This window comes from Prionailurus viverrinus, chromosome F1, assembly GCF_022837055.1.
Source record: "Prionailurus viverrinus isolate Anna chromosome F1, UM_Priviv_1.0, whole genome shotgun sequence".
Classification (NCBI taxonomy): domain Eukaryota; kingdom Metazoa; phylum Chordata; class Mammalia; order Carnivora; family Felidae; genus Prionailurus; species Prionailurus viverrinus.
The window spans coordinates 579,997-605,207 of NC_062577.1; the positions used below are offsets into that span (position 1 = coordinate 579,997).

The window sequence follows — 25,211 nt, forward strand, 5'->3', positions numbered from 1 at the left end:
GCTCGCTCTGACCCTCTGCAGGAGTGTTCTCCGTGCTGAGTCCCCTGTCTCTGTCCTCTCCAGGCGAACCCTCCTCGTTTACAAGCACTAGGCAGTCATTCTCGTCTACTACTTGTATTCGCTGTGATCTACGAAGAGGAGGGGGCCGCCCATTTTTTCCTGTAAAGGGCCAGACAGTAACCACTTCCGCTTGTAGGCCAAGAGGAAAAATCAAGATATATAATAAGATAGAAAACCAATCTCCACACATTTTTATTAGTACAAGTCAAAATAAAATAACTAAGTGTGAGTTTTGTGATACAGGTGTACTAATAGAAAAATGGAATTCTTTATGTGGCGGAGGGGGGTGTAACAGTTTGCTTAATTGGGGCTCAGAGTCAGTGTTCCTCATCATCCGGATCTAAAGCTAACGGCCCTCTGCAAATGCTGATCTGTAACGAGATGCTCGTATGTCATCTGTGAAAATGTCTTCACAAAGGTGGCTACTGGTATCAATTCATGAGCAGATGATTAAGTTTATTTATTTTCTTGAGAAAGATGGAGAGCACGTGGGAGAGGGCAGAGAAAAAGAGGGAGATGGAGAATCCCAAGCAGGCTCCATGCTGCCAGCACAGAGCCCGACGTGGGGCTTGAACTCATGAGCCACGAGAACATGACCTGAGCCAAAACCAAGAGTCGGACGCTTGACCGACGGAGCCACCAGGCGCCCCTCGTGAGCGTATAACTTTAACTGAGCATGCTCCTCACTTGGAAGGCCTTTGCAGAATGCTCTGGGACTGTTCTGCTACTTGTGTTGAAGCAAGTCATTACACCGCAGATTAATCACTTCTAACTAAAGGTCAGGTGAAGTTCTCAATTGCCGATAAGCGGGTTTTAAACTCGAGGCAGCTCCTTAGCACTTAAATCAAATCCCCAAAACTGGTCCTAACTGCAGCTGGAGCTCAAAAGGTCTATCTGATACAAATTTATGTGGAAACGGAGACCTCGTTTTTTTTTTTACTTTCGACAGCATGAGAATTCGATAAAGCAGCTTGACATTACCTGTGATTCAAACAACGTTAAATGTCAAAATGACGGCCCCGTAGTGTAAGTTTTACATGTAAGTGCTGGGTTGTCTTATAATTTGGGGTTAAATTTATTCTAAAACATGTCAAGTCTACAGGAGAAACGCATTTCAAAGCTATTCAATATTCTCTAATAATGGCTGAGGGTGGGGCTTTTTGTTCAGAAATGTTTCAATCTTGCCCTCTGCCACAAAGTGTTAACACCGCAAAAGCACTCAACGTACGTACAGCAGGTGAGGACACGCGGCTGTGGCTTCTGACAAAAATTCACGAACACGGTAACCGTTGTTTCCATGACACTGAATAAAGCTGACCGGGGATATTACTGGTTCAATAACAAACGACAGATTCAAATATCTGCTGCCAGCTACCTGCCGATTAGGACGACAAAGGACGTCCACGGGCTTTAGGCGCCTGATATCTTACATTATGTGTCAATCTGTCCACGCACGTTTTTACCGCTCTCCACCGCAATGCATCTTAGCAGAGAACATTCAGGTTGTACCAAATTAGCATCTTCTCGACTTCTCCGAAAATACTATGGACTGTAATTATTCCACACAAACTATTAACAAAGGCCGATTCGTCAGGGACTTCAAACTCAGCCCCGACGCCTCAACTAACAACAACAGAGCACAATCTGTAACCTCTTTCAACTCAAGAGCCAAAACCAACCACTCAAAATCGTTTCCAGGTTTTCAAATCAACCACTGATGCTGTTCCCACTGCCCCCCATTCTTTAAGCAACTGTTCTCACCGAGGCTAACGGTCTCAGGCAAGTTTATTTTCTGTGAGCACGTCTCTCTGCGGCCACACACCTGATTTAATTAACCTGACGCCGGTAAGTGGCTTTCCTGCCTGCCTGACAAATGAGCCGTCAGGAACTCCCTATGGTTGCTGCATCCTTTTCGGGTTTCGTTTCTGTGCCGAAATTCTGCGGTGAAAAGGTATTGTTTTATATTTGGTGACCTTCCTGACGGCTGCCTTCCTGTGGGCTGGGAATGCCGCGATCCGAGCTCAGAGCTCCCTGTGCAACATGGACACCCGCATTCGAGCAGGACAGCGGTGGTGTGGCGCCCGGTCACACTGGGCTGCCGTTTGGGTCGTTAACAATCTCATCCGCACTCCGCTTGCCTGAAAAGCACAGTACGTAAAGTCTGCACGTGCATTCTTCCCGACAGGAATCATAAAATGTCACGGTACAGCGATACGTATTGCGTTAGAAATGCTATCAAGTTAGGGCGCCCGGGGGGGCTCGGTTGGTTAAGCGTCCGACTTCGGCTCAGGTCATGATCTCACGGCTCGTGGGTTCGAGCCCGGCATCGGGCTCTGTGCTGACAGCTCAGAGCCTGGAGCCTGCTTCCGATTCTGTGTCTCCCTCTCTCTCTGCCCCTCCCCTGCTTCCGCTGTCTCCCTCACTCTTTCAAAAATAAACAGACGTTAAAAAAGAAGAAAGGCTATCAAGTTATAACCGTCACTGTGATTTGAAGGCTGCCAAGCAGCTGTGCAAAGCGTCGCGACTCACGTGTACATATGTGTCACCGTGTGTCACCGTGCCGGCTGTCGCAAGAGGCCAACTCCTCTGCCCTTGTAGTGCAAAAGCAGCCACTGACAACATACACATCGTCAGGCATGGCTGCGTTCCAACAGAACTTTATGGACACTGAATTGTGAACTTTATGGAACATTCACGGGTCACAAAATCTTCTTCTTTTGACTTTTTTCAAGTATTTAAAAATGTAAAAACAATTCTTAGCTTGCAGGCTGTACAAAAGTAAGTAGGGGGCCAAATTTGAGCTGCAGGCCGTAGTTCGCTGAAAATTGATCCAGAAGAGGAAGAACCCCAAGATAGGTAGTGCTACCGGCCCTCAGGAGCACCTGACTGACAGGTCTAACCCACTAAATGGATCACATGACAATTCAAAGCCAGTATGTGCAAATTAAACTAACCACCCTCCCCCTCCTCTACTTTCTCCTTCCCAAATATGTTTCCCAACTCGATTCGTCAACTACTAAGCACTGAATCCCACAAGTCAGGCCCTGGAACACGAGGAATCGTTCACACTGTCCCTTTTAAAGCCCCTCTTGAAATCAGACTGAAGTCCCAGCTCCCCAGCTGGCTTTCCACTCGAAGCCCCACTGTACACCCTCTCCCCTTCCCTACTGCGATCACCCTGGCTTCCTCCCTTCCTCAGACGCCCCTCGTCCCCTCTTACCACAAACTTTCCACGGCCCTAAAACCACAGTGTTCACGCCTGGCTCCGTGAGAGATGCCTGAGCGATGGTGGGGGAAGGCAGGAGGAAGGAGCTAAGAGACCGATCGAGGCAGTCCCATTTCTGTCGTCCAGGCTCTCAGACTCAATGCCATTTTTATTTTATTTTATTTTTAATTTTTTTTTTCAACATTTATTTATTTTTGGGACAGAGAGAGACAGAGCATGAACGGGGGAGGGGCAGAGAGAGAGGGAGACACAGAATCGGAAACAGGCTCCAGGCTCTGAGCCATCAGCCCAGAGCCCGACGTGGGGCTCGAACTCACGGACCGCGAGATCGTGACCTGGCTGAAGTCGGATGCTCAACCGACTGCGCCACCCAGGCGCCCCCACAATGCCATTTTTAAAAATACACAAGAGTTGCAGACCAAAATACCCCACTGATTTGAGAAATGTGGCTGACTTGTGGCTGGCTGACTTCTTATCCGTGACACGTCAGGTGCCACGTGCTGGGACTCTCTCATCTGTCCCCGCCCCTCCCCACGCCCCTACTCTCCCCTCCATCAAGCCGCTCCACCCTGCACATTTGTGTTCACCACGCCCTCCCTGTGTCTTCTCCCTTCTTGGTTTAGCTCATTGACATTTGTCTCTGAAGGCTCCTCACTGACTTCACGCCTGGGAATGAATGTTCTACTTTCTTCATCTGGAATGAATGTTACACTTTCTCAGCTAAGTCTGAGGATATTACTTACTTGGCTTTGGACTGATCATCCGGAACAGTAAGAAAAGAGATCCTTTGTCTCTTACTACTGAATCTCCGGGATCTAGAGGGCAGTGCCTAGCACACAGCACACGTCCCATAAATGTCCGTCACGAGAACAAGACTTCGTACTAATTTTTAGACCCCGGGCCCCAGTGTTGTGTGTGGCACTCGGCAGGGACTCAACATGTGTGCTAAAGAAAAAACAAACCGTGAGACAAAAACTGGGGCCAGGAAACGAAGAGCCTGGAACGGCAGGCCCAGGGGTCGCACGTGGGGGCGTGCGGCCACCATCATCTCCTTCAGTCTTCACTCAGCAGTGCTTCTCAGCTTCCCGTTTTCCTCCGAGCTCATTCCCAATCTCTTCTGCCACGTGGTTCGGGATGTCCATATTAAAGCAGATGAGCCCGGATGTGAAATGCGGCTCCGCTTAAAGTGGCACGTGGCCACTTTGCAAAATGTGTAAAATTCCAAGTAGTAAAAGAATACTACAGACCAAACATGTTGGGAAAATCGTGAAAAGAGAAAATCCTGAGCACTTTTTCTAGAATTTAAATGTCTGGATTTAGTATCGACTCGCCTATTACAGAGCATAAAAGATTCCAGTGGAAAGGTACCAAATTACCTGGGGGGGGGGGGGAGGGGGGGACAATTTACATGCTGTGAAATTCAGTGGTATTCTAAATAGTAACTACATTTAAATAACGCTTGAAAGAAACTAATGCTAAATTCTGCTGATAAAAATTAAGAGTATTGAAACATATAAAAGTGGTTCTTACTAAGTTATTGTCATCCTGGAAAGCATAATGCAGGGTTGTAATCCATTTATTATCTCCATTCACTAACACGTCCCTTTCTTCACGAAAACACGCTGTCTGAAAAGGAAAAACAAACAAACACTTTTTTAATCAGAGGACACGTCACGTAAAACTAGGCAATATATTATACAAACAATTGCTTAAGATATTTGTTATGCTTTCCGTCCTGGAAAAGGAGTACATCCAATATTCCAGGACTTGTCTACAGGTCAAGCACCCTCAGAAAGTGAGCAGCAGGAATGATACCTTGAAAACATTCTCTCTTGAAAACTCCTGCTGTAGTTCCAAACAGCCAGAAAAGTGCACAGATTCATTTCACAACCACGGCCCATTTAGGTAATATAAACGGTAACATTTTGCCATCTTTACTTCTGTTCTTTTTAATTTTAGGGACATGAAATATAAGTAAGTGGTAATCTTCCTCCTTTCACCCTGCCCCACCCTCCTCCCTTGATAAAATGACTCATCCATAGTATATGTTATATTCTCCCCATCATATGCTTGGATCACACGTGTACGTGTCCAAAATCAACAGAATTGCTTTGCATTTGAAAATTTCCCATGAATGTTATCATTTGATCTTTCCTTTTGCAACTCAATTACTTCTTGTTCAATGATGGCTATTTTCCTTTCAACGGCTGTGACATTCCGTCGTTTGAATCTTCCGGAATTTATTCACGCAAACCCCCAACCAGGAAAACACAGTTACCTCCGATTTTGTTACTACGATGTTGCAATGAACATATTTGTGCTAGTGTGCAAGAATCTCTCTAGGGTATACACTTAGAGGTCGAAATGCCACCCAGAAGCATTTTCAACTTTACCAGACGGAGCCAATTTTCTCTGCTACGTCTGTGCTGATTACTACCCTCTCCCTGGTGTAGAAATCTCCCCTATTCCCCACATCCTCAACTGCATTTGACATTAAAAGGCTTTGAAATGTGTCAATACAATGAGTGTAAATCCATACGTCACCGCTCTTTTCATTAACGTATTCCTAATTACCCATACAGATAAACAGCTTTACGTACGCTTACTGGATAACCGAACTTTCTCTTTGTTCATTCCCCTTTGTCCATTTCCTGTAACGGACTATTTTTTCCTTTTTGATTTATAAAGGTTTTAGCTTGTTGTGAGACTGTATTTCCAGTATTATAAAGGTAGAACCTCAGAAATGTGGTTTTATATGGTTTTTATGTGGTTTTATATGATACATTATAATTCTATAATGTTTGTTTATTTTTGAGAGAGAGAGCACGAGTGGGGGAGGGGCAGAGAGAGAGAGAGAGGGAGACACAGAATCCGAAGCAGGCTCCCAGCTCCGAGCTGTCAGCAACAGAGCCTGACGTGGGGCGTGAACCCACAAACCGTGGATCATGACCTGGGCTAAAGTCGGACGTTTAACCGACTGAGCCACCCAGGTGCCCCGATAATCTATCATCTTTAGTTTTAATTTTAAAAAACCACCACACCGGAAAGTTCAAAAAGAACCGAAGGCTGAAAGTAAAATCTCAATCTGCTGAGTCACACCCTTTCGGTGTCACGCGTGTCCAGAGGTCACCGCCTAGAACTCTGTGCGGTGTCTTCTTAGAAAATCTGTGTCCCTCTGTGTGAACACACGTGTGCACGTGAACACATGCAACATTCACGTGATACCTCGCCTCCCCTACCTTTTCTTTTCTTTACGCAAATCAGGCCACGGTGCTCTGCAAGTTATTGTTTTTTCAAGTAACGATACACCCGAACAGTTTTCCAAACCAGTACGCAGGCACCTCCTTCCTGGCTGCATACTCCACGCACACTGAAAAACCATCACGGTATTCTACCTAGAGGAGGTGCTTACTTACTGATTTCCCAAAAGATAAATTCAGCCACGACACACAAAACAATTAACATTACCTAATCGAGTACCCTAATTCTTTCCATGTATTTCCATAAAATTCTATCTGCTCAAACAAAACTTCCAAAGCCATGTGTGAAAATTTTTAAAATCATTAAACCAAATACATGGGCAGTTTTTACTTGCCGTTTCAATTACTAAGGTCCACACGATGCTCTGGTTCACTTTAGAGGGAAAACAGAACCACCCGACACACTCACTGCTAAGTTCTGTTTCAGAATTTGCGTGACTACAATCACAGTCTGAGAGAGAGAGAGAGGTAAGGACTGTCAGAGCCCAGAAGACTCCTTTCTCCTGACCATCTTGTTAGGACAGCTTTCCGGAATCTCAAAGACATTCCAGCTGAATTCTAAAACATGTTTGATAGGCGACTCCAAAGCAAATCAAGCTCGAAAGACTATTTGTCAACAGATGAAACTTCAGTATATTCTAATCTATTCTGAACTGTTCCATGAAAAAACAATTTTTAAAAATATAAAATAAACTACGACCCAGAATTTCAAACACATACAAGAGAAGAGAGTAAAACCACCTCTTCCCACAATGTACTCATCAACCAATGTCAGCAACTATGTCATTGTTCCATCCATACCCTTTTACCCCCTCACCCTTGTCACCACCCTCCCTCCATGGAAATGCATGTGTGTGCACATGTACACACACACACACACACACACACACACACACACAGCGTTTTTTGAAGCAAACCTCAGACACCATATGATTTTATCCGTAAGTATTTAGGTATTAAACTAGTCCCATTAATGCCTCAGATACTGAGTTCAGATGTAGAACACAGTCTCCTTTTTTGCCCCAGTAGGTCACATTGTCCTCAGTTGTCACAACTGGGGTGGGGGTGGTTAGGACAATCGCACGGGAAGAGGCCGGGGATGCTGCTACGCATCCTACAACGCACAGGACAGCTTATGCCCCAAGGAATTATCCGGTCCCAATGTCGCAGTCACTGCGGAGAAGCCCTGTTCTCAACCCATATTAGCCAAACCATGATGCATGCGTTACCTCAGGCTTCGTGAAGTTCTAACAAGGACTCCACGTGCATAAATAGGTGGGGATCCGCTACCGAGGAGTTTAATCTGAGGAGTGGATAAATTTTAGTCTACACAACATGAAAATCCCGCCATGTAAAAACGATCCTCGAATCCCTTCACAACCTCAGTACACAAACTAAAGCACCACAGAAGCCAACAGCAGCGTGGCGGACCATGAGCATCTGATCCCGTCTCGTTCTTATTCACGCCGCGCGCGCTGCTGAGGTGTGGTGAGTCTCTCTGATGCGCTGTCTTCTCACATTCTGAATCTTCTCTCTGCCAGCCGCACGTAGTCAGATGTGCTGAAATGACTGAATGTGTTGATAATTTGATTCCACCTTACTGAGAATTCACACTTTGACTAAACTCACTATTCCGAGGTATACGTATAAAGATTTTGACTACAGCACAGTTCAAGAGAGTAAAAAGATAGTAAAATGTGGACATAATCTAAATGGCCATCAACGTTTGTTGTTTTTTGAATGTTTTTATTTATTTTTGAGAAGAGAGAGACAGAGCATGAGCAGGGGAGGGGAGAGAGAAAAAGGGAGACACAGAATCGGAAGCAGGCTCCGGGCTCCGAGCTGTCAGCACAGAGACCAACGTGGGGCTCGAAATCACAAACCATGAGGTCATGACCTAAGCCAAAGTTGGATGCCCAACCAAGTGAGCCACCCAGGTGCCCCGGCCATCAATGTTTAAAAAAAAAAAAAAAATCAAACTACTAAAAAATATATCCATTTAGTATAGTGAGACGATTTAACAGGCTGAGATAAATGTATAAATATGGAAATAGAGAAATCCAACATATATATTATTAAATGATAAAAGCAATGTGAAAAATCAGTCTTTTAGTATGAGTCCATTATAATAAAACTTTCCATTAAGGACAAATATGAAACTCTTAATAATGGTTTACTTTGAATAGAAAGATTAGATACTGGAAGAAGGAAAGGGACCTTTCATATTTTTACTTCTTATTTTCTGTCGTGCTTACTTTTTTTTTAATGTAGGTGGCAGATCAGGAAATAAGGCAGATCAAATCCAATGGCCTCAATTCATGAACATCACTATTACTGGCACCAGTCATTATGAAAATAATAAAGGAATAACAACAGTAACAAAAATAATAAGGCAAGTGGCATAAACCGTACCATCACCGTTCAACCAAGATACATTATTCCTCTGTGACACAGAGATCATTATCATCTTCTGTAATCAGCAAGACGACAAAACCCTGGAAAGGACTAACTCCAATGGAGAGCATTTCTGTCAACTATTTCACACCTTCCAGTGAAATGAGTGAGGACACCTCCTATAAAGCACTGAATAACTGTGAAGAGAAGGTAACATTTACAGAACATATTGGAAGAAGTTCAGGGACTGTTGACAAAGTCTGTAGATGATGAATGAGCAGGGACAGTGATCTCTGAACATAAGACGTTAGCAATTATTCAGCTGCCCAGAAAGAGAGAGGGTGTCCTATGACCTTCAAATAATGCACGTCCCACTAATTACGTATTTGTTATGCACCTTAAATGGAAATAAATACAGCCAGTAGGTTGGAGGTAAATCTTTGAAAACTTATTTTGTTTCACTTCATTTCATTTCATTTCAGAGACAGCGAGCAGGCATGCGAGCAGGGACAGAGGCAGAGGGAGAGAGAAAATCTTAAGCAGGCTCCATGCTTGGCACAGAGCCTGATGTGGGGCTCGATCCCACGACCCTGGAATCATGCATGACCTGAGCCAAAATCAAGAGTCAGACACTCAACTACTGAGCCACCTAGGTGCCCCTGAAAAACTGGCCTGAAACATCAACAATGCACAGGTTAAGAATCGAGACACGTTGCTGCTCAACTGTAAATTATCAAGCATCATGAGTGGCCCAGTTTCCCAAAGCTGGAGAGGTCATGGTCAGAGCAGCGGGTTTTTTTTTTTTTTTTAACATTTGTTTAAAAAAGGACTTGATAATTCAAGCACAGAAATACAATTCCACTCTAGTTCAAAATGAATCTCTCTTTAAAAATTTCAGTGTAGGGGTGCCTGGGTGTCTCAGTCAGTTAAGCATCTGACTTTTGGCTCAGGTCATGATCTCACGGTTCATGAGTTCGAGCTCCGCGTCAGGCTCTGTGCAGACAGGTCGGAGCCTGGAGTCTGCTTTGGATTCTGTGTCTCCCTCGCTCTCTGCCCCTCCCCTGCTCATGTTCTGTCTCTGTCTCTCAAAAATAAATAAATGTTAAAAAAAAAAAAATTTAATAAAAAAATTTTTTTAAAATTTCAATGTAGAATTTCTTTAATGCAAGTTTCAAATAGTTCCTTTAGAATACTGAATCTGCCTTGTATCCTTGAAGTAAAACCCACCCATCATTGGTATACGCACAAGTCTTTTTAGATATAGCTGAATTCTATTTGCTGACATTTTGCTAAAGACATTTTTATCTATGTTCATGAGGCATTTTGGTCTTTAATTTCTTTGTATAGTCCCTTTCTGGCTTTCCTATCTGAGTAATACTGACTTCCCAGAGTAAGTGCTGTTCCCCAGGCCCCACGGTCCACCTCCTTCTCTCTGCCTTCCAGTGTCTTCTTGTATTTGTTTTATATATAATGTCCAAGGCCTTGAAGACTGTACTTAAGGGGAGGGATAGGAAGAAATACATTTATTCCATCTTGCCCCAGGAAGAAAATATACTAACGTTTCTTTTTTTTTTTTTTTTAATTTTTTCTTAATGTTTTTATTTATTTTTGAGACAGAGAGAGACAGAGCATGAGCAGGGAAGGGGCAGAGAGAGAGGGAGACACAGAATCGGAAGCAGGCTCCAGGCTCTGAGCCATCAGCACAGAGCCCAATATGGGGCTCGAACTCACAGATGGCAAGACCATGACCTGAGCCGAAGTCGGACGCTCAACCGACTGAGCCACCCAGGTGCCCCATAACGTTTCTTAATTCAACAAAATTATATTTACTTCCCAATTATTCCTTGTTTTATCTTCCATTTGGGCCACTTCTTCCAGTCAAAGGTGGATCAAAGGCAACCCAGTGACCTTCCTCCCCGGCACACCAACTTCAAAGAAAAGAGTGCAGACCTTAACTCCATTTTTCACAACTCCAACGCCAAAACACTAAACTGACTATAATTATGATTTCCGAGAAACAATTAGAACACGCTTATTTACTGTTTCTTACTAGTAAGACCTGTAGCGCCAGCCACTGGCAATGCCGCCAGCATCTTTGGCTGCAGAAACTCTACCGTCCGGAGGCCACGTCCTTCCGGGGATGGCCCGTAGTTGGTGACCGAATACGGCAGGTACGAAAAGGCCAGCCCTCTGGCCTCACGTGGGGCTCCACAGACAGCCTGACTTCTCTCCGAAAACATTTCACCCCCTTTCCCTCCCGTCGGTCCCCATCTCAGAAGAATGCCCTAATTCAATCTCCGTGTTCACCACCTGGAAAGTCCAACCAGCGACAGTAAGGCAACTCGGTGTTAGGGAGATTCCAAAGTAAAGACCGAAGTTACTGAATGCAACGGACACTGGCACATACTCCAGAAAGAGACACAAACATCGCCAAATGCTTTTCTCAACGGTTACTGTCCCAGGGAGAGGGGCTGCGTGGGGTGGGGTGTGGTCAAAGAAGACTTCAGCTCCATCTGTAATGCGCTAGTGTTTGTTTTACAAATAATGTATCTGTATTTTGCTTCTGTAGTTTGCGTGTGTGTCCCCCCCCCCCCCCCCCCCCCCAGGACACACATAGAAAATAAGACTGAAAGCAACAACTTCCCCGGAACATTAGTGATTAATTCCAGGTGGTGGAATATAAGTGACTGTTAGCTGCTTCTCCGTGTTTTGTTACATTTCTCAAACTTCCCAAAGGAAACAACTGACAAAGTATTTCACTACTGTCCCATCTACCACCAAGGGAACCTTTTTTGCTTTTCTCTGTATGCTTGGTGCTTTCCAGGTTGCTTCAAGTACTGGTCGGTAAAGATTCCTTTTCTTTTCTTTTTTGTTTTGTTTTGTTTTGTTTGTTTTTGAGAGCAAGACAGAGCATGAGGGGGAGGGGCAGAGAGAGAGGGAGACACAGAATCGGAAGCAGGCTCCAGGCTCTGAGCTGTCAGCACAGAGCCCGACGTGGGGCTCAAACCCACAGACCATGAGATCATGACCTGAGTGGAAGTCGGACGCTTAACCGACTGAGCCGCCCAGGCACCCCTGGTAGGTGAAGATCTCTAAGCGCTGTTTCTCGCTAGAGAACTCTAACCTCCAGAACTAATATTCAGCCTGCTCGGCAGTATGATCCTCCTACAGGTTCAAATACTGAAATACTTGCACACCAGTAAGTTCTGCTTCCCTGAGGCCCCCCACCCAGCCCCCCACCCAGGATCGAACACGGCAGGACACCTCCAGAACCCCACCCCAAATTTATGTGTAACGTCAGTTCTGACCATACCGCACCAGCAATGAGACATTTGTAACCTCACTCCGGCCGAGCTCTCCTTCGTGTCTAGGACCAACACAGAGACACCAGCAGCTGCTGCAAGAGCAGATTTTACTACCGTCCTCTAATCACGTAAAAACACAAATTTAACTGTGTAATCGGTAGTAACGAGAAGTCTTAGAGGGCACACTCAAAGCTCGGGCTGACCTCTGCTTTGAGCAGAACACAGATAGATACAGAATATAAACAAGTTACATCAAACTGGAAATCAATCGTTATTTCTTCCCATAAAAGTTTTGAACAGGTTTCCAAACACCCTTTTCACATGAATATTTAAGCGCCACATTACAGGGTTTCCATTTGGCTTTCAGAGATATGAAATTGTACGAATTATAACTTTTATCATCACTATATCACAACTGTAAATTGCTGAATTTGTTGCCTTAAAAATAATGTTACTACAGATACAATGTTACTGAATGATTTAAAGATCTATTGGTCTCTGTAATTTTATAGGTCTCTAAAGTCATTTCTAAAACACTATTTAAACATTTCAATAATGAGAATCTTACCTCAGCTCTTTTCAGCATTTCCCATTTATTCAATATTTTCATGGCAAATACCTTATCTGCATTTTTTAGTTTCACTACAGCAACCTAGAAAAGGAAAGAAAGCTTTTAAAATATGACAAATACAACTTTTTTCAGTTACCCATTTTCCTTTTTCCTCTCTGTAAAAAAGTAAATACCAAAATTATCAATGACTTCCATGCAGTTCGTAATCTAAGATCCTAAATCAAACAGTATTGTCAGCTGAAAAAGTTACATTAGTCAACATGTGCCAAATGTTATTTTTTAACACCGTATCAACTAATTGTTTACTGTATCCTCCTTTTCCAGTTTGCTGCTCTAGAATTTAAACCCAGCATCTACTATCACTAGGAAACTGACCAAAATGTGCAACATTGGAATGACTGGAGCTTGCTAAATCCCGCATGCCAGATTCCAACACGATGCTGCACGGAATCATGTTGCCAACACAAGTCTGTTTGGTGGGAATCAATTAATATAAAGTAAACTGCAAATGAGATTATTTTTCACACCACATACTCTTACCCCCGCCCCCGTCTGTCTGTCTGTCTGTCTGTCTGTCTGTCTCTCTCTCTCTCTCTCTCTCTCTCTCACACACACACACACACACACACACACACACACACACACACACACACACACCCCTAAAGATCAATTAAGGCTAACAGCTCTACAAATTGTAGACTTCACACATTCCTTTCCAACCATAAAAGGAACAAACATTTTTGTATTTTTTTGTATTTTAGTTATGGACCGAAAAGCTGTCAAATAAAAATAAATAAGCCTCAACAAACTGATTACCTTTCTGTTTCTGCCTCTCTGCTTCCCTTTGACTAGATAATTTCAAAGGGCCCTTCCAGCTCCCTGGGGGTGCGCTAGGGCTCAGCCTGAACTACAGAAGTGGAGACCTAGGTGGCTTCCAGTCACTGGGGGCTGGGAAGAGGAAGATAAACGCTACCCTGATAGGCAGAAGTAGAAAACAAACTATATGCAGCACCTCTTCCAACTAGTTCAAAGGGATGTTTCCAAGGATAGTGAATAGGTTTAAACTCAAGTGTCAAACTTTTAAAATCTCAACAGCAAATGTACATATTGGGAGCACTTCATAAATCTGTATTTGGATTAGATTGCAATAAAAGTAACATGACCATAGAACCAAAATCACTGTATGATGCCATTACACAATGCAACCCAGAACGTTTCTTGGTAATTGTCGTAAATGGTTACGATATCTTGTGATTAGAGTTTTTCATCCATTAAAATGGTAGGAAAGAAGAGGAATATCTCAATTTCAAGTGCAAGCACTTTAGTCTTTAGTCATTTCTGGTCATATCTGCGGAAATGACGGGTCAGTGAAACTGTTCTCCCAATGGGTTCATGCTTAAAGAAAGGGGGCTGTCCATGGCCCAGCAACAATCTAAACGTCCACTGCCAGATGAACAGACGAAGAAAATGTGGCACACACATACAATGGGATATTATTCAACCACAAAAAAGACAGAAATCCTGCTTCTATGACAACTCGGATGAACCATGAACCTGGAGGGCATTATGCTAAGTGAACTAAGCCAGACACAGAAAAACAAATACCGTGTGATCTCATTTATATGTGGAATCTAAGAAAAGTCAAACTCATGAAAACAGAGAAGAGAAGGAGGGTTGCCAGGTGCTGGGGGTGGGGAGGTGTTGGTCCAAGGGTACAAAGTTCCAGTTGTAAGATGGAATACGTTCTGGGCACGTGACGTACAGCATGGTGACTACAGTTAACAGTATTGTGCTACACACTTGAAAATTGTTAAAAGATCTTAAATGTTCTCACGGCAAGACAACAAAAGGTAACTATGGGAGGAGATATTAACCATCCTGTGGTAATCAGTTTGCAATATATACAAGTATTGAATCATTACTTAGTACACCTGAAACGTACACAATGTTATATGTCAATAATATCTCAACAAAGATGGGGGGGGGGCGGATAAAGGACACTATAAATAAAGAGCAGGGAGAAACTTGAAATATTGTTTCACCCAAACCTCTGAAAGGCTGGAAACAAGTTTAGCTGCTCGGTAGATCCAAATTATGTGCTGGGAGTGCAGACAGAAAGACGGGAGCGCTGAGTTCGACACACTTCCGTTCAGGACAGGGAAGGGACCCTGCCTATCACTTAAGCTGTCCTTATTCTGATCAGGGAAAGAAAGACTTAAGATTCCCCCTCCTCAGATTGCCTCGCTCCATGCGTCTCACCAGGTCTGTGTTTGAGCACAGAAGTTTCTGGTGATCACTGGGAAGAGAAATCGCTGTAGTATCCGAGCATGTTCTAAATGCCAGCTACTCCCCTAAGAGTCTGATGCCGATCCACAACCCCCTACCTGCAGTCCTAAAGCCAAAAGACTTTCACAAGCCATCCGGCAGCAGGTTCTGACATCAGGCTGATTATAGGTTTTTGGGTTTTGGTTCTTTGATCTCATTCAGTATAAAGACAAGCATGCTCCACTGGAGAAACACGAAAGCCCCTGCTTTTGAGGTGCTGGTCCAAACCCCAACAGGCTCCCAGGTGAAACAGAGCAGAAGCACTGAATTACCGTCCTCAAATCCAAAAAACACCGCCTGTGGGTCACAGAGCTGTGCGGGGAATTAGCATTCACTGACCACCAGGCACTGGAGCTAGCGTCTCGGGTGGCTGCTCAGGGCGGCCGTGACGCACTCTGCGGGCAGACCACTGGGCTGGAGGCCTGGCTCTGTCGTTAGCTGTGTAACTCTGGGTGCATAACCTTTCAGAACTTCACTTTTCTCATCCGTGTAACAGCTAATGCACTAACGTACAACGTACGAAGGGTACTCACCTTTTAGAACTGCGGTAAAGATGAAAATAACACAAGTGCAAACTGCTTTCAACTCAGTGCTCAGCAAGCGCCAGCCGTTATCCTGTCAGACACCGCACCAAGCACAGCACGGCCCAATGCCTTCACCGTCGTCTGCTCGACCCCAATTACACATCCCAACTTATTTACGTTAACTATGAAATAAGAAACTCCGGCCTCTTCAGCTACTAATAATTTTGTATCTGTGGTGGCACACAGAAATAGAGCTAGAAATAGCCTCAACTGAAAATATAAACAGGGGCGCCGGGGTGGCTCCGTTGGTTAAGCATCTGACTTCAGTTCAGGTCATGATCTCGCGGTTGGTGGGTTCGAGCCCCGCGTCGGGCTCTGTGCTGACGGCTCAGAGCCTGGATCCTGCTTCGGATTCTGTGTCTCCCTCTCTCTGCCCCTCCCCCCACTCATGCTCTGTCTCTCAAAAATGAATAAACGTTTAAAAAATTTTTTTCTAAATAAATAAAAACTATATTTAGTATGGCCTAGAAGATGATAAATTTAACACAGAACATGTAGTTTTTAAAAACACCAAAGATGTCTCTTCAAAGGCTTCATATTTAAAGCACTCCACTGTTAGAAAAGCTGCAAACACTACAGAAAAAAATCACCAAGTGACAAATATACATAAACGAATGAGCTCTTAAACACAGCTTAAGTCTCTGCACTCATAGCCGCAACACACAACACGGGATTTCTCTCTCTATACTAAACACGATTTCAATATGCCGAGCACCAGTTTCCCTGCGGGGCTCAGATCTAGTCTACACTCAGTAAATCCAGGGTTCACCACACCTCCTCCGGCCCATTCCATTCAACCTGCCGTCACATCTTGCCCGGACGGTCCCACCCGGCCTCTCCGCTTCTGCCCTTGACCCCCACCGTGTCTTCCCAGCCCAGCAGTCAGAGTGATCCTGCGTCAACGTGGCTCAGATCGGGACACTCCTCTGCTCCAAGACCCCCAACGGTTTCCCATCTCCCTCCAAGTAACCGTCAACCTGCCATAACTCCTCAGGCCAGCACATTCTCGTCTTCCCACCTCCCACATCTCACACGCCCTCCCTGGTTCACTCTGCTCCACACATTCTGGTCGCCTGGCCCAGTCCCAACCCAGGGCATCTGACCTCATTCCCTGGGTCTCAGGCAGTCTCTCCCATAAAGTGACATGGGCTGCTCCCTCAAACTGAATTGACAAGCGTCCCTTCCTGAACGGTCACTGCCCTGTCACTCTTTCTAGATCATCTCTTGCTTCCCTTTACCCTTCACTCTTATTTGACAAACTGCATATTCTTCTGTATTTTACCACTTGCCTTCCTCACTAGAATGCAAGTTCTATGATGGCAGAGATCACTCTTTCTCCTCTGTTCACTGGCATATGCCCGGTGCTTGGGAATCAACAGGTACCTGGTTAAGTACCGGATGGATAAACGATGAGTATTTGTCATCTGAGTGGGAACTTGTACGAGGAAAGTTACCGGGCATCGATATTAGTGGCTTCAAGCACACTGCTAAACTGCCACTAACACGCCAACCAAAACAGGGCACTGCGGTCAGAGAGGCAATGGTGTCGCTGAGATCGCTTGTGTGGGAGGCCACTCCAGCCCCCGCTGCTCTCGGGGCAAAACGCAGGGCCTCCCAAGTCTTGACTTCACAGCATGCCCTTCATCTCCTGCCTGTGGCTACTGTTCACTATTTACTGCCTCATGGCTCCGTCTCCTTATCACCTCCAATGTACAGCATCCATCATCATTCATCATTAATAATGATGACAAAATAATAAAACCACTCTTATTTAGGGCAAGCGTCCTCTGTGCCTGACATTGGGCCACGCACATTTCAGGTACGACCTCAGGGCCTACACCACTGGATGGCAGGGTCCGACTGTGCTCGCTGCCTGATCACAAAGGCAGTGCTCTCTAGACTAGAGGTACTGAGCCGTTCCACGGCCCTGAAGACGTCCTCCCACGCCCCACGCCCATAACCCTGATGCCTACCGACTTGTTAATGGTGATCGTTGTTAATACGTGTGGAAGACACTGTATTTGTTTCTTATACTGTTCTGTTAGTGACCAGTTGGTGTTCAAAATATTTACTGGGAAAAAACCCCAAAACTAAGTCTCTTTGACAGGCAACCTAGGGTTTCCTAACAGCTAGAGGTATGCTCTCCATGGAGACACAATTCATATACACGGTAGCCATAGTCGGAATATTTAAAAATTGGTACGGCATGGGCATAACCAATCAGAACGGACACAGTCTCTAACAAGGTGGTATGCCCATGCCGCCGTGCCCCTGTGGACCCCAGACCAGCCCTGTATACGCAGAGGCTGTCGACAGGGAATCATGCGGTAGACTTCCAACCTCCCTCACTCTCCCTTGAATCCCAGGAGAGCAGGGCCACAAGGATTTTTAAGGAAGGTGGAGTAGCTCAGTCCTTTCGGCCGCGGGACTAGGTGTGCAGACACGCGAGGGCCTAGTGACAGTCAGCAGAGGAAGCGAGCTAATTAAAAGCTGTTGACACCTGAAGCAGGGGTAGCAGGCCAAAGCAGCAAGCTTTCACAAGCCTTGAAGCTGCCGGAGCAAGGCTGGAGCAGGCAGAAGCGGTGAGCCACCAGGAAACTGGGACAGGCAACACCCAGGGCGTAAGTTAAAGGTTTTCCTGAAAGCAGAAACGAAAACCCAGCGTTAAGTCAAGCAGTGACTGACGGACAACGGCGGAGTCGTAGACAGAAGGCTCGGAACTGGCAGAGCGGCTGACGTTCGAGTCTCTCTTGCCCCTGGACTGTTTCCCGCGATTTATGCATTTCTTGAAGGCGTTACAGAACTTAGGCTTTTGTTCTCAGAGTTTCATTTTTTTAAGGAGAAGCGTAATTGATAGAAACGCCGCTCCCATCGGAGGTCCCGCCGGTGAGCCGGAGGCCTGGACAGACCTCTGTACAAGTTCCCGATGGAAGACAAGACACCGTGGAGGAAACGGCTCTCTCTTTAGGGTCCTTTCACCCTGGATCAGCTGGTAGATACGGGCTGTGTGGGGCCAGCAGAGCTCTTCTAATCAGGCATGAGTAACTCTGCAGTAAGAGCTCATAACCCAGCCAATACCACTGTTCTATGCAAAAGTCACCGTCTTCAAAGAGAGTCCATTACCTGCAGTCTGTTGCTTTTATCTTACATATTTTAACTGATATTCACAGGGGGCAAGAATACAGCAAACAAGAAGGGAAAAGCCAAAGGCCCCCTCTCACACGGACCCTCAATCTCATCAGTGGTGCACTGAGCACCGTGGGCTGACTCCGGAGGTCTCCACGGCACCAGGGGTGGCCGCCCAGGCACGACTAGCTCCTGGTCCCCTGACCGCCCAAGTGGTCCTGCACTCCGCCAGACCTGCAGAGCAAATACGGCCGTCCTTGGCGATCTGCCTCACTCCATCCAGGGGGTACGTGTCAGTCAGTCTCTAGTGCCGTCCCTTTTGCAGCCATTTTTGGGGGAAAAACCTACTATTAAAGTATTTTTATGATTGCTTTCTGTTTTCCCATAGCTCAACCTCAACTGGGCCCTGAAACCCACCTGCAGCCCCACCGTCACTTCTCTGCCCTTTCCCAACCTTCTCCAGTACCCGGGGCTGCCCCCCACCGCCCAGCCCACTGGGCCGTGACCTACCCTTCGCCGCACAGTTCGTGACCTGGTGGCCTGCCTCACAGAGCACAGACCCTTCACATCCCCTCACGCCGTCTTTACACGTGTGTGCATTTCCACGAATCCTGACTCCTCTTCCTTTCGCCCAGGGAAGAACCCTCTCGAGGCTGACGGTACCATCTGCGGTCTTGATCCCAGGCTCTCTCTTCCTTCTTAACCTTGTTCCAGTAAAGATTTCCTTCTGGACTTCCAGCCCCCTTTCTTCTGCTTCCTGAGTATCAATTGATAAACTTCTCCAAGACCTTCTCCCATCCCAAACCAAGAAAATGAAACGAAAAATGTATCGCCAAACTACCTTCCCCTCAAGGACCTGGCGGCACATCCCTTTTCCAGGAGACACCATGTCCCCACAAAACACATTTTTAAAGAGGAGTATGTGCTTGCTTCTTCACTCGCTCACCGTTTACTTGCTTCTCAGCCTCTTTCAATCACTAATTTCAATCTAGTTTCTGTTTCACCCCACTGGAGCAAAATTATTCTCTCAAAGATCAGTAATGATCTTCTACTTTGCAAATAAAAAACACTGTTCTCAATTCTCATCCGTTTCAACCTTTCTTCATCACTGTCGGCCATCGGTACACTCTCCTACTTTTTCTTTTACTCAGTCAATGTTCCCCCAGGATCCCTACTCCACCTTTTTAAATCCCCTCCCCTTCCTGATTTGGGTATCTATTCCAAATGCCCCAGCTGACACCTGTATGCTCATGTCTCTCAAATCCTGATCTAATATCTACAGCCATATTTCTATATGCCTACTCGTCATCTCTAAACGTCCAACAAATATCTGAAATTTAACAAGTCAAAAACCTGTATACCAAGCTCATTTACTAAGGTGCACACCGCCGCCCCCCCCCCCCCCCCCGCAATCACCCATGGCTTCCACCTGTAACTGGTCTCTGCCATCCAAGTGACTTCCTTCCAATCTGTCTCTCCCACCCACCTTTCTCTCCCATTACCACTGGCCTGGCTCACACCCCTCCGCCTCATTATTTCATCTAGAAAATCAGAAATCAGATCCTTTTTGACCACCTGACTATATGCCAGACATTATGTTTACTGCTGAGAATACAAACATAAATAAAAAGAGCTCTTGCCTTCACAGTTCAACGTGGGAGACATACCTAACCAGACAATCACAGCACAACCTGGAAAAGGTAAAAACAAGGTCCTACATAAAAGCCCAGAAGACGGATGCCTGACCCAGAAGGTGAAGAGTGGGGAAGGGAGGCAATATGTGAATATATATGTTAAAGTTTGTTGGAAGAGGTGACAGACACCTGAGTCTTACACAAGGCACCCCAGAAAAAGGGGACCGAGGGGGCCCGATTGAAGAGAGGGGCTTTTGTGAAGCGGGTACAGATGAGCAAGGCACAAAGCCAGAAATAATCCGTGTGGGGGACAGAGGTGAGACGTTTGAGGATAAGAAGCCCTTTTCTTTCCTAGGAAAGACTTTCCTCCTAGCAGGGAGGAGCAAGAAATGAGGCTGAGGGGTCCAAATAAGGGAAGAGCTCGCATGCCATGTTGCTGAGCTAGAGCCTTAAAATATGAATAAGAGAGAACGATACTTCAGAGCTGGGTTTAGCTTGATCACGTTCACAGCTCAATGGAGAATGGTTCTGAGGCAGGGAGAGAAACAAGGTTACAGCGGTGGCTGAGGTTAAAGACACTGAGGACCCAACTGGGGGAAGAGAGGAAGAAATTCAAGGAAGACTGAGGGCATAAAAGTTGGTGATTAATTAGATGTGGGACCAGAGAGTGAGAAATCCAGATCTCCGTGTCTCTGGTCTCTCCTCTCTCCAATCGTTCCTCCACACTGCCACCAGGAGTATCCTTTTCACTGTTCTGACTCTCACTACTCGGCTTACTACCCTTTGGTACCCTCCCATTCCTACAGAGTAGCGCTCCTTAGCACGCACACCCACTCACGTTCAAGGGACCGTCCAGTCCTCAGCTTGCACCACCACCAGCTCTGTATCCCAGTCACAAAACCCCTACCTGCTCCCTGAATTAAAAGAAATGAACTTCAACAAAATGGAAGAAAAAAAAAAACTTTTAACCCTAACGGAATTTACAAAACCAAAGTATAAAAAAATAGTAAGCCGCAGATAACATCATTTCACAGAGAAAACTTCTCTGAAATCATATAACTTTGCCCATACCCTTTCAACCAGCAAGATCCTGTTCTAGAAATTTATTCTAGGACAAATTACTGAGAAAAACCATTTGAAATGCAGTGAAGTACTATGTGCAAATACACTTTAGAGAGTATAATTTCATAATACAGGAAAAACAGCACCGCCTAAATATTCACCCGTTCATTTCACAAATACGTATCGAGTGCCCATGATGTACCAGACAGTGTAGTAAGTGCTGTAGTATCGAAGTGAACTGACCGGGAAAAAATCCGGACACTCGCAGAACACACATTCTAGCCTGACGTTATTAAGTAACTTACAGAACAACACCCACATAATGGACTTTCTATGGAGCCATTAGAAATGAGGTTTGCAAAGAAGTGTTTCAACATACGGGGAGAAGACTTACGATATTTGGTAAGAAGAGCCAGTGAGATATTAAGGTTGACAAAACCATCCCAATTTTACTACCCATGAACAGAAATAACATTAGAAAGAAATGCCTGAAAATTTTAGAAGTAGATCTCAATGCCACACGCCTTTCCCTCTTGCTGATTAGACAGTGACCGCAACCAAGGGCATGGAATGTATTTAGACGGCAGTACATGTTTAGTAAGTACTATTTTCACTAGTCAAAACAGAAAAGCATGAAAGAAGAACTTCATTTTCCTGCTTTTAATCTAATTAGGAAAATTATCATATTCAAAAGAACTGTGCTAAGTACTTAGGATAATGAATAAAGTTCAACCTCTGCCCTCACCTGTGGCCGGCCAGAGAAGACAAACATGAGGCACAGGAAGAAGAAAGTTCAGCACCCGACTTCAGCTCAAGTCATGATCTCGTGGTTTGTGAGTTTGAGCCCCGCGTCGGACTCTGTGCTGACAGCTCAGAGGCTGGAGCTGGTTTCAGATTCTGTGTCTCCCTGTCTCTCTGCCCCTCCCCCACTCGTACTGTGTCTCTTGAAAATAAATAAATGTTAAAAAAAGGAAATGTGGGGGCGCCTGGGTGGCTCAGTCGGTTGAGCGTCCGACTTCGGCTCAGGTCATGATCTCGCGGTCCGTGAGTTCGAGCCCCGCGTCGGGCTCTGTGCTGATAGCTCAGAGCCTGGAGCCTGCTTCAGATTCTGTGTCTCCCTCTCTCTCTGACCCTCCCCCATTCATTCTGTCTCTCTCTGTCTCAGAAATAAATAAACTTTAAAAAAAAAAAAAAAAAGGAAATGTGTTCTGTTCGACAGGGAGGACCTCTGTTTTCTCTGAAAACACAATACCCATTTAAGTTAGCCTTGAATATAATGCATTAGTCATTTCAAAGCATCTGGAGAAAAGTGTACCAAAAGAGACGAGTGCATCAGTAATCACTCTGCTCCACTTCCTTTTACTGTAAAATTTATCCTGCTACCTTTTTCTTCCGAGGGCTCGAGTAAGAGTGAATGGAAATGGAATGCTTTCTACCCCAAAAGCAAGAAAGGCTCTATCGTCTCTCTTAAGAGTTGAGAGGCAAGTGTTGAAAAACAAAAGTGAGTTAATTCCCCTCCACTTGTGTCCAAATCACAACTCAGGTGGATTACGACTCAAGACTTGTTCTCTAGCAATCGGCCAGAAGGCCCGTATCTTATCACTCTGTTCCACTAGCAAATGAGTTTGTAAGGTGCACTCAGTTCAACCACCTGGACACACACACTTTGAGTCTATTTTAGGATCCAGAGTGGGGAATCAAGGCTTATACTTGGGGGAAGGCAGCTGGAAGTTTCTAGTTTGGCTACAAGTTCACATCTTTTTTTTTTTTTTTTTTTTTTAACATTTATTTTTGAGACAGGGAGAGACAGCATGAACGGGGGAGGGTCAGAGAGAGAGAGGGAGACACAGAATCTGAAACAGGCTCCAGGCTCTGAGCCGTCAGCACAGAGCCTGATGCGGGGCTCGAACTCACGGACCGCGAGATCATGACCTGAGCCGAAGTCGGCCGCTTAACCGACTGAGCCACCCAGGTGCCCCAAAGTTCACATCTTAATCCCTTTTAAGGGGGGATCCTGATTACTTTGAACCTGATACGGCTCCCATGTACTGGTTAAAACCCAGAGGCAAAGAGAAGACAGGAAACGGAAACTCACCTCCTTATACAGATGCAATTATCTTACAGCCCAGAAATCAAAAGTACCAAACACATCCAGGATCTACAGTACAAGGACTGGAGACATCCACGAATGATACAGAGAAGCAGGAACAGGGAAGGATTTGGGGTTCTTAAAAACTGGAAATATTTAAGAGTAGTATAAAGAACCCCAGCCATGAAGACTAGCCAAGAAATATTCAATTATTCAAGAATAAGAGCCAGGAACACCAGACTTTGGTTCATGTTTTCTTTCTCCCTTTCTTTCTTCCTTTCCTTTTTTTTTTTTTTTAAGTTTGTTGATTGGGGGGGCCGGGGGGGGGCAGAGAGAAGGAGAGAGAGAATCCCAAGCAGGCTCCACACTGTCAGCGTAGAGCCCAACTCAGGACTCTAACTTACAAACCGTGAGACCATGACCTGAGCTGAAATCAAGAGTCGGTGCTTAACCGACTGAGCCACCAGGCGCCCCGTGAATGTCTTCTTTTTAAGTTAGTACTTCGATACTACTTCTAAGAAGAGAAACCAGGGATCCTCGTTTATTTCGTTCCCACCCTCGAGCTCACGAAATGACAGCAAATATAAGCTGTCTAAAGAAATAAAACCGCAACATTAGAAAGTAAGAGTAACATCAGCTGATCAAAGATTTTAAAGAATGTCTAAGATCGAGGATGAGTCAAATGGGGGTCAGATAGACAAGAATGGAGAAACATGGCCCAAACTTCCCTGCAGAAGAAAATTAATGTGCAGTTACGAGCACTTACATAGAGTGTCAAAGACCAAAATCAAGGCGCTTACAGAGTGAAGGGAGCTCACATGGAAACTGTCGGTGTAACTGCAAATTTTATCATTTCTGGTGGAAGGTGTAACTGTACACTTAAAAGGGAACAACACGATAAAGGAAAAGGCAACTATAAGAAACAAGGTGATTTGGTCAGGGAGCCGGTAACAAAAGTAGTATGAATGAAGAGTATATATAAATAGCTTTCATACTTTCCAAGAAAAAAGAAGAGGAAATAGCAGAAAATATCCCACCAAGAGAACCAAAGGAACAAAACCCAGCATTAACGTCGTAAGAGATGAACAAGAAGTTCACAAAAAGTACCCGGCTTTCTTCTCTGAAATTGTAAATCATACTACAGTCCCAAAGAAGATTAGGCCCCAGTTCTCCTTTAATTAACCTGTAAGCTTAATGTCACCCCCAATGAAAACAGTAGACAATTGCATCCAATACTCACATAGGAAAAGAGGTGCCTCTAGTCCTGGTGGTGTGGAAGGTTACATAACTTGAATGAGCTTCCTGAACATCCCAGATGTGAGGAAGTATGAAAACCACCTTTCACGCATTTCAGAGACGGGGAGAAAGAAGGCGGCATGGCCTCAAGACTGAGCGCATCTAAGGACACTGGAGGACGAGCAAGCACAGCCGGCTTGCACCCGGAGGTTTCCACCAAACTCCGGAGACTGAATTGGCCCTCTGGGAAGTGGACAGCGGGAGGAGATGGGAAACCGAGACTGGGCGGCCCAAGAGGCGGATCAAACAGGAAGCCAAACCCAGTAAGTGGGTTTACAA

General features: G+C 45.3%; 1 protein-coding gene across 6 annotated transcripts in view; it reads right to left on the reverse strand.

Moving 5' to 3' along the window:
* The window catches only part of CDC42BPA (CDC42 binding protein kinase alpha), a 323,204-nt gene that overhangs the window by 206,212 nt on the left and 91,781 nt on the right, over positions 1-25,211 (reverse strand). For all 6 annotated transcript variants that reach the window (XM_047839756.1, XM_047839754.1, XM_047839753.1 and 3 more), the window contains exons 3-4: positions 12,814-12,897; positions 4,817-4,912 (exon numbers count right to left, since the gene is read on the reverse strand). In XM_047839756.1, the coding sequence (XP_047695712.1) occupies positions 4,817-4,912; positions 12,814-12,897 (180 nt within the window). The remainder of the gene's footprint in view (positions 1-4,816; positions 4,913-12,813; positions 12,898-25,211) is intronic.